This window comes from Dromiciops gliroides, chromosome 6, assembly GCF_019393635.1.
Source record: "Dromiciops gliroides isolate mDroGli1 chromosome 6, mDroGli1.pri, whole genome shotgun sequence".
NCBI classification, from domain to species: domain Eukaryota; kingdom Metazoa; phylum Chordata; class Mammalia; order Microbiotheria; family Microbiotheriidae; genus Dromiciops; species Dromiciops gliroides.
Window position 1 is genome coordinate 159,230,950 of NC_057866.1, and position 10,626 is coordinate 159,241,575.

At 41.8% G+C, this 10,626-nt stretch overlaps 1 protein-coding gene across 1 annotated transcript; it reads right to left on the reverse strand.

The window, feature by feature from the left end:
* Positions 1-5,178: 5,178 nt before the first annotated feature.
* Positions 5,179-5,607, reverse strand: LOC122732673 (40S ribosomal protein S17-like). Its single transcript, XM_043972982.1, has one exon. The coding sequence runs from the start codon at positions 5,605-5,607 to the stop codon at positions 5,203-5,205; it is 405 nt and encodes a 134-aa protein (XP_043828917.1). The 3' UTR covers positions 5,179-5,202.
* Positions 5,608-10,626: the final 5,019 nt, after the last annotated feature.

Here is a 10,626-nt window from a genome sequence, read left to right on the forward strand (position 1 = left end):
ATTTGAACTCAGGTCCTCCTGAATCCGGGGTTGGTGCTTTAACCACTGTGCCACCTGGCTGCCCCCATTTGGTCTGCTTCTTTTCCCTAATATAGCTTAAAAAAGATTTTGTTGTTCATGGATTTATTTGCAACAACAAGTAATTCCAAACTTAGCTATCCCTGATATTATTCTCATAGGACTATGTCATGTTTTTGTATTCACACTCTTACCCTTTGGTGTTCACCTTTCACTCAACCTTCACCTGTGGTTCCAAAAAACTATAGCACACACAGCAACCACACCCTGATAAAACCATCTTGGCAGACAGGCTAAACCAGGTTGAAGGTAACCGACGGGCCTCAAACCTGAGTTAGGGGGACATCTACCCCAAGCATGTGAAGACTTCCCGCAGTGGGTGGATGAGAAAAATTTGTTCCAACATCCATGAAGGCCCAGAGCTTGGTCAGACATCAAAGAGGCCAAGGTCATACACTACATCCCAGACCATCAGCAGCCATCCCGACTTTTGTCTTGCCACTGGATGTTGATGACTGTGGAAGAGAGAGTGAGGCTGACGATTTTGTGCAACTCTGCCTCACTTAAATCCAGTTCACACACAAGTCAAGACATCACCCCATGATGTCATTTGGTCTTCTTTCAAATGAAGGACAAACAACAACTCTTGCTTTCATCTTCTATAAATTGTTTGAAAAATCTAAGTTTTTTGATGAGGTCATTGCAAATCTACATCAGCTTCTATAAACAACTATTCCTTTTCTTCTCATCAGAATGATTTCTCTTTGTATCTTTATGATTTCATTCTTTAGAACTTCCCAAACCTCCTGGGCTGACTTCTTCTTGTAAAATTTCATACCACGTAGTCTATCTAAACCTTCCTCTAAATCTTTTGAAATCTCTGTCCTCAAATCTAGGGGGCTTATCTGCTATGCCTAGATTTTTTTTCTTCTTTTATGTCAGAAATTCTAAAATTGAATGGCTGTTACCACCAAGGTTGCATCATTTCCAGCCCAGCAAATAGTTCCTCCTTGTTGCTGAGAACAAGATTCAGAATAGCAGTTTCTCTTCATTGGTTCCTCCACCTTTTGAATGATTAAGTATTCTTTTTTTTTTTGCAGGGCAATGGGGGGTTAAGTGACTCGCCCAGGGTCACACAGCTAGTAAGTGTCAAGTGTCTGAGGCCAGATTTGAACTCAGGTACTTCTGAATCCAGGGCTGGTGCTTTATCCACTGCGCCACCTAGCTGCCCCCCCCCATTAAATATTATTTAAGACGACAAGAAATTATTAGCTGTTCTATTTTGGGGGGAGAGACACACACACATATAGAGAGACAGAGATACGCAAAAACAGAGACAGAAAGATAGTCAGAGAGTGAGAGAGGTCTCCAGTTGGATTTTGGAAAATTGAAGTCCTATCCCGTGTTATATCAAGCATCAAATTATTTCCTCTTTTAGTTCAAGTGGTCTATAGTATACTCTGGTGATAATATTGCTTTTGTTTCTGAAGCCTCAGTTGATTTCTCCTCCAGATGGTCCCCACTAATGCTTCCTGCCTCTGGTTCAGGGATTTCCCCACAGGACCCTATCTTATTGATATATGGTGCTCCTCAATCTATTCCCTTCTCTCTTTTCCTTATCCTGTTCCTTTTAAATAAAGTCTACCCTTCCAAAACTATGTCCCAGTTATAGGACTCATCTCACTGCATCTAAACAACACGTAGGAAGTCAAATTTTGCATGCTTAAGTCAGAATCTGGAGTTCGCTTTGATCGTTACACACATCTGGAGCCACGGTTTTTATCATTGGCTTCTTTCTTAGGTTTCTTTTTTCATGCCTATGGATAACAAATTGTGTTCTCCTTTCGCAAGGATACAAACGATTCCCCCCAGGACTGGGCAAAAAGGAGGTGAGTGGCATACATTTAGATGTTGGATATACTTTCTTTTTTCTTTGTTTTCCTTTTTTTTTTTTTTTTTTGGATGTTGGATATACTTTCAAGAGAAGTGATATGAAGAATTCTGAGTGTCTTCCCCGTCCTGAGGGGGAACTCACTTGCTAAAAATCCTCACATTCAAGCGAGGAGATCACCTGCAAAAGCATTGAGTCTTTCTTTTCCTTAGCCGCCCTGGGCGCATTTGAACTTGTTCGGCCAAGACCCACATCCTCCTCTCCGGTTTCTGTTGGATTTTGATGCCATGTCCTCCCTGCCTGTCATTCTCCCTTTCCCCCTGTCTCTCTGTCTTTCTCCTCCCTCTTCCTCCCTCTTCCTCCCTCTTCCTCCCTCTCCCGTGTTTTGCTTTAAAGTTTGGGAACTTGTTCAGACATTTAGCCAACGCATTTGTGCACGTGCCCAAGTGAGGCTATTTCCTGTGTATGAGGGAGTCTATCTTTACTTTTGAGGTTTGGCTGAGTGCTGTGGGAGGAGGAGAAGGAGGAAGAGGATGAGCAGGAGAAGGAGGAGTGAGGGCAGTTCTGTCTCTGAACCTGTGCCCACAGGGGCGGGTTTAACCCACCCAGGCTTTCTCTGTAGAAAACACAGAGATTATAGCCTTCCCTATTGTCTCAGCGTATTATGTGGGAAATGAGCCCGGTTTGCAGTAAATGGACTATCCTAAACTTCCCAAAATGCACTTTCTTGCAGTAGATAGGACTGTGGCCACTTCCCTGTCCAGCTGTGTATTGATCTCACTGACCAGCTCAGAATCAGATTTTACCATGAGTCACCCATTTGTTCAGTTCCCTTTATTCCCAAAGTCAATTCAGCCCAGGCCCTTCTTTCGAAATCCTGCAAGAAGACTCTGGGAGAGGGCAGCTAGGTGGCACAGTGGATAGAGCACCGGCCCTGGAGTAAGGAGGACCTGAGTTCAAATCCGGCCTCAGACACTTAACACTTACTAGCTGTGTGACCCTAGGCAAGTCACTTAACCCCAATTGCCTCACTAAAAAAAAAAGAAGACTCCGGGAGGAAGAAGGCTGGAGAAATCTACCCTGCTTCCGTGGGTGGGCCCTTCCTTATCTTTGAATCAGTCAATAAACATTTATTAAGCACTTACTATATACCAGGCACCAATGCTGAATAACCCCAGGGCTTTGGCAGTCCCAAGGAGATTTCTAGGAGTTTGGGTTCTTATCCAGTGAAAACTGTGATACCTTAGGGTTGATAGGTGGTAGATTACCAGGGATCCAAAAAGTAGCGGGGACTGTTAGAACACATCCATAGATGCATGCGTTTATTCCCGTTAGGTCTTTTATATGCATGTCTGTATATATGTGAATCTATGTAGGGATATCTTACTCTGGGGCCTCACTGGGATAAGGGGGTGACCCCAGGTTCTCAAGGGCTATGCCATTGAAACACAAGCCCTGACAAGTCCTAACCAACCTGGAAAATCTTCAGGTACAGGCCTGGCTATGTATGTTCGGTGCAGCTGGAGTGAGGCTATTGTTTTAGCTAAACTCAAAAAGGCTCAATCCCAGCTTGGTCACAGACCAGGACTTTTTTTTTTTTCTGGGGGTGTGGAGGGGACACATAACAACCTATAAGGACTATCTACTAAACTGAAAGGGGCTATAATGTGAGCAAGCGAGAATACCCACACCAATGATGTAATGATTTAAGGTTACAAAGTACCTTACATACAGGAACAAGTGATCCCTACAACTTTGTAAGCAGAAGGACTACTTTTGTTGTTATTGTTGAGTCGTTTCAATCATGTTCTACTCTTGGTGACCCCATTTGGGGTTTTCTTGGCAAAAATACTAGAGTGGTTTGCCATTTTCTACCTCAGCTCAGTTTACAGATGTGGAAACTGAGGCAAACAGGGTTAAGTGATTTGCCCAGGGTCACATAGCTAGTAAGTATCTGAGGTTGGCTTCAAACTCATGAAGATTAGTCTTCCTGACTCCAGGCCCAGTGTTTCATCCACTGTGCCACCTAGCCGCCCTGAAGTACTACAGGATTTACTAATCTCCATTTCACAGATGAGGAAACTGAGACCCAGAGAGGTTGACTTTGTCAGAGGTTGAATTGAATCCATATTTTGCCTGTCACAAGGTACAGTGTTCTTTCTACACCATGCCTCATACACACCTGGATTGCAGCATCTTGATGCCTTTTTTGGGGGGGGAGACAGGGTAATGATGGTTAAGTGACTTGCCCAGGGTCACACAGCTGGTAAGTGTCAAGTGTCTGAGGCTGGATTTGAACTCAGGTCCTCCTGAATCCAGGGTCGGTGCTTTATCCACTACGCCACCTAGCTGCCCCCGCATCTTGATGCCTTTTAAGAAAGATGTTTGTGACTCTTTAAGAGAATGCCATGGATGCCCCAAGGTGGCTTTCATTTTCCACCAATGAAGCAGAAAAGAGAAGAGACTGGAGTAATGGTGTTGTTTTAGAGGTGTTTGGGTGGAAGAGTGGAGAAGAATATGTTGGAAATATATCAAGAAAAAAATCCCAATTTTCCTAGTGAAAGAAGTCTAAGAATTCTTTGGAGAAGACTAACCCAGTTTTCAGAAGCATTGTTGAAGAGAATGTTAGAGTTGAGTTAGTAAGTAATGGTGGTGAAGGTGGCAGTGGCTGAAGCAGGAGTCAGACACAGAATCCTAGAATCTTATCATTTTATACTCTTTGCATTTGTAAATTCTTTACTACTGAAGACCACCAGTGGGACTGAGCAGCTTCTGTAGGCTGTGCTGATAGACCTGAGGCATAGGCATAGGACATGGAAAAAATGAAGAGGAAGGAAAAGAGAAAGAAAAGTATTGGAGCTTAAGAATTACAGAATTTCCAAGATGGAGGAGACCTTAGTTGCCATGTAACCAAATTCAAACCTGAAAAAATAGGCAGTGTTGGTGGAACTGTGAACTGGTCCAGCAATTCTGGAAAGCAATTTGGAGCTATGTTCCAAAAGTTATTAGGCTCTTAATGATGTCATACACTTTTGGACATGGTTAATTTGGGAATTTGTTTCACTTGACTGTGCATATTGCTGCAAGGGTTTGTTTTTCTTTTTCTTTCTTTTTTTCCAAAGGGGAAGGAGAGAAAACAAATGTTTGTTCACAGAAAAAAAATTAAATTTAAAATTTTAAACTTGTTCTTGTTTAACAAAATATAGGCTGTCCCAAGATCTTAGTGCAGGGTTTTTGTTTGTTTTTTTTCTGCGGGGTTCACAAGTTTATTGCAAAGAACACAAAAGTAAACATTAAACAGCTCCTCTTGGTGTTTTGAAGTTCATCCCAACCGTGGGCTGGGTAACTTGCAGGTTGGACAAACTGCCAAAGTCCAGGAGTTTCAACATTTCTCTGGTATCAGGGTCCACTTCAATGATCTCCTGATCCAAAGAAGAGATCTCAGGAACATAGTTATCTCTCCTTTCTCTTTCTTCTTCCTGCAACTTGATGGAGATACCTCTCACAGGGCCTCTCTGGATGAGTGTCATCAGATAAGTAACATATCCGGCGATCTTGTTGCAGAGCTTCTTGCTGGGGATGATGGCAATCTCGCACACGCGCTTGTTGGTGTGGAAGTCGTTGCCCAGGCGGGTGTAGTACTTTTCGATGATGACCTGTGCCACCTTCTTCATGGTCTTGGTCCGAATGTGACCCATGTTAGCTTCTGGGGGTGAAGGGACCTTAGTGCAGTTTTATTTTATTTTTTTTTTTTGTGGGGCAATGAGGGCTAAGTGACTTGCCCAAGGTCACACAGCTAGTAACTGCCAAGTGTCTGAGGCTAGGTTTGAACTCAGGTCCTCCTGAATCCAGGGCCGGTGCTCTATCCACTGTGCCATCTAGCTGCCCCCCCTTAGTGCAGTTTTAAACTGTGTATCATACCAAGCCTAAAGGGCTTGAGTTCCTCCCAAACAGTATTTCTTTGCATATGCATATATATGAAGATCTCCCAAAGAAATTGTTTCCAAATTATTTTCTTTAAGACTCCTCATCTTCTCATAAATTATTTCCATGATGATGGGTCATGATCCTAACAAACTCCACTCCATTCCACACCTCATTCCCTCACATGTTTTCTTATTTGGCTCTGGTAGGGGACAACATTAATTTTCAAGATGCTTGTTATTCAAGGGAAGAGGGCCTACATGTATAAAAATATGTATAGCAGCTCTTTTGGTGGTTGCAAAGAATTGGAAATTAAAAGTATGTCCATCATTTGGGGAATAGCTAAACAAGTTTTGGTATATGAATGTAATAGAATACTATTTTGCTATAAGAAATGATGAGCAGGCAGATTTCAGAAAAACACAGAAAGACACAAACTGATGCAAAATGAAATGAGAAGAACCAGGAGAATATTGTACACAGTAACAGCAACATTGTGTGATAATGAACTATGACTGACGTAGCTCTTCTCAGTAATACAAGATAATTTCATGGTGGAAAATGCTATCCACATCCAGAGAAAAAACTGGTGGAGTCTGAATACAGATTGAAACATATTATTTTCACTTTCTTTTTTTTTCTGTGCTTTTTTCTTTTGGGGCTGTTTCTTCTTTCACAACATAACTAATATGAAAACATGTTGGGGCAGCTAGGTGGCACAGTGGATAGAGCACCAGCCCTGGAGTCAGGAGGACCTGAGTTCAAATCCAGCCTCAGACACTTGACACTTACTAGCTGTGTGACCCTGAGCAAGTCACTTAACCCCAATTGCCTCACCAGAGAGAGAGAGAGAGAGAGAGAGAAAATAAGTATCATTAAAAAAAGAAAATATGTTTTACATGATTGTACATATATAATCTCTATCAAGTTGCTTACTGTTTTAGGGGAAAAGGAGACAGGGAAAAGAAAATTTGGAACTCAAAAATTTTTTAAATGAATGTTAAAAATTTTCTTGGGGCAGCTAGGTGGCGCAATGGATAGAGCACCGGCCCTGGAGTCAGGAGTACCTGAGTTCAAATCTGGCCTCAGACACTTAACACTTACTAGTGGTGTGACCCTGGGCAAGTCACTTAACCCCAATTGCCCCACTTAAAAAAAAATTTCTTTATGTGTAATTGGAAAAATATAATACTATTTTTAAAAGATACAGGTTTTTCACAATTTTGGTTTCACTGTCTCAGAATGCAGGACCAATCTAGTTAACCCAAAAGAGCTACTCCACCAAAAAGCTTATGCACAAGTCTATACTTCCCAGAATCATTGTTCCTGCTTCTGTCTAAAACAAAAACTTCACATATTAAGCAATGTGAACCCAGAATGAGACAACAAGAGAAATAAATCTGGGGGGAAATACCAACATAATTTTTTAACCAGAAAAAAGATTTTATTGCAAAACTTCTGGAGCATGGTACTGGGATCCTGAAGAAACAGTCATATTTACTTAAGGCATTGCCTATTTAGGTAGAAAAAAAATCCCTTTCTGAAAAAACCATGCATGCCTCCAGGCCAACTGTCCTTCCATAGTCTTTCTTACTGTACATCAGAAGATTCTGGATTTAAACCTTATAAATTTAATGTATGTGTTAAAGCTTCGGAGGTACTAGATCTGGAGTCAGGAAGATCTGAGTTCAAATCCATCCTCAGACACTTTCTTAGTAGTGTAAACCTGAGAGTCCCTTAAACTTTACCTGCCTCAGTTTCCTTATCTGTAAAATGGGCATCATAATAGCACCTGCTTCCCAGGCTTGTTGTGATAATAAAATGAAATATTTGTTAAGTGCTTTGCAAACCTTAAAAATCCATATAACTATCAATTACTTCAATGCCTCCATGATAGTATCGACATGGATACTACCTCCAATGATGCACATAGCAGCCCGTCCAAGTCTTCTCACGAAGGAGAAATTAAACAGAAGAACATCATTAGAGAAATGTATGATCAAAACAAAAAGATGGGGTTCTCACATAATGTGGTTATCTGGGTTGGGTCTGACTCTGGATGGTCCCCTCATAGTTTAGGTTTGATACTGGGTCAAAATGAGACATTGGCAAGTTATTTAACATATAACGAAAAGAGGTTTACTTAGCCATAGCAGAGGAGTGAAGGCTATTCAACAAGGGTATTCACTGAGCACACTTAGAGTTTTTTCACCCGAGTGAAGCTTTTTTGCCTGAGTTGCCCATAATGGTCCTCCAAGCATCAAAGAGACTGCCAGGAGCACCTCATGGCTATTTGGTATTGAGATGACCAGGAAATGACATCAACAGCCTGTCTAGTCTCTGAGTCAATCAGGTCTCAAGGATTGTCTCAAATATCTTTTTTTGTTTGTTTGTTTGTTTTAGCAGGGCAATGAGGGTTAAGTGACTTGCCCAGGGTCACACAGCTAGTGTCAAGTGTCCGAGATTGGATTTGAACTCAGGTCCTCCTGAATCCAAGGCCAGTGCTTTATCTACTGTGCCACCTAGCTGCCCCTGTATCAATATCTTTTTTTCTTTTTCTTTTCTTTTTTTTTTTTTTTGTGGGGCAATGAGGGTTAAGTGACTTGCCCAGGGTCACACAGCTAGTGTTAAGTGTCTGAGGCCGGATTTGAATTCAGGTCCTCCTGAATCCAGGGCCAATGCTCTATCCACTGCGCCACCTAGCTGCCCCTCAATATCTTTTAAGAAAAAACTAGCCTAAATTGCTTCAGGACAGCAGCTACAGTATTGCTCCTGCCCCAAGAGGGGTGATGGATGTTCCATTAACATCCATGAAATGTTAAGAAAATGTGAAGGGGCAGCTAGGTGGCACAGTGGATAGAGCACTGGCCCTGGATTCAGGAGGACCTGAGTTCAAATCCAGACTCAGACACTTGACACTTAACTAGCTGTGTGACCTTGGGCGAGTCACTTAACCCCAACTGCCTCACCCAAAAATAAATAAAAAATTTAAGAAAAAAAAAAGAAGGCCTCTGGTACGTTTAAATGGGCTTCCTGTGTCAAATTTATGGGTGAACATCCTTTAATAATGGGGGGATTGCGTAGGGAGGCAAAACAGTGTTAAAAGAGCACTAGAGGGAGCAGCTAGGTGGCACGGTGGATAAAGCCCTGCATTCAGGAGGACCTGAGTTCAAATCCAGCCTCAGACACTTGACACTTACTAGCTGTGTGACCCTGGGCAAGTCACTTAACCCTCATTGCCCCGCAAAAACAACAACAAAACACCAAATGAGCACCAGAATCAGAGCTCTAAGCCCTGTGGTTAATTTCTAGCTCTGTCATCCAGCAGCTGTTTGACTGTAGGTAAATCACTTCCCTTCTATGGGAAACCTCCATTTTTTCATCTGTGGAAGGAGTTGGTTTGGTTACATTACCTTTACGACTTCTTCCAGCCTCTAATGTCCCCTTATCCTACTTTTTCCTTTCTCTGCCCCAGAACCCATGCCAAATTAACCCCAGGCATCCAGCCTAAAAAGAGAATGTGGGTGGGCTGAGGCCAGAGAGCACGGTTGCCTGGAATGCTTGGAGATGTTGCTCGCTGGCTCCTTTCTCACTGGTTACACGCCTGTTGGTGTGCACACAACAACTGAGTTTGGAACTCAAGCGGACAGACCACTAACTTTCCCCTAAGCCTAAATGAAGGAGAGGATTTGAGCAGGGGGTGAAAGATACTCTTCATTCCTTTCACCTTGAGAACTCACATTGTTTGAGCACATAAAAGAAAATAGGGCTGAGTAATAAAAGATTAAGAGTACATTATGACTAACAGGGAGTAGTTCTCAAAGGAAAGAAATCCAAGTTATATAGAGCCATATGAAAAAAAGTTCTGGGGCAGCTAGGTGGCGCAGTGGATAAAGCACCAGTCCTGGATTCAGGAGGACCTGAGTTCAAATCTGACCTCAGATACTTGACACGTACTAGCTGTGTGACCCTGGGCAAGTCACTTAACCCCCATTGCCCTGCCAAAAAACCCCAAAAAGTTCTAAATAGAGAAATGCAAACAAAAATAACTCGGAGATTCTATCTCACCCTCACCAAATTGGTAAAATTGACAAAAACAAAGGAAAATGACAAATGTTGAAGAGGCCACGGGTACATTAATGCATTATTGATGGAGCTGTAAATTGGTCTAGCTAATCTAGAAAGCAATTTGGAACTACACCCCCATCCCCCCAAAAAGGTACTGAACTGTGCATATACTTTAAACCAGTGATAACACTGTTAGATTCATGCCCCTAAATAGATGCAAGAAAAAATAAAAGGTCTATAGGTATGAAAATATTTATAGTAGCTCTTTTTGTGATGTCAAAGAACTGGAAGCTAAGTGGGCAGCCATCAGTTGAGAAAATGGTTGAAAAAACTATGCTACATGAATGTGATGAAATATTATTCTGCTATAAGAAAGTATGGAAGTTTCTGAGAAACCTGGGAAGAACAATATGAACTGATACAGAGTGAAGGGAGCAGAACCAGGAGAACAATTTATATTATAACAATAACACTGTACAATGAACAGTTTTGAAGTACTTAAGAACTGTGATCAATGCAATGATTAACTATGGTTCCAAAGGATCAGTGCTGAAAAGTGTTACACACCCCCAGATAGAGAAGTGAAGAACCAAAGAAGCAGAATTAGATGCATTTTTGGACATGGTCAATATTTTGTTTCACTTGACTATGAATATTTGTTACAGGAATTTTGTTTTGTTTCTTTCCAGGGGTAGGTTAGAGGGAGAAAAAGTGTGATAATTGAA

Bases quoted from the DNA above. Each gene is read 5' to 3' on its own strand.
- LOC122732673 (XM_043972982.1), bottom strand. From the start codon at position 5,607: ATGGGTCACATTCGGACCAAGACCATGAAGAAGGTGGCACAGGTCATC.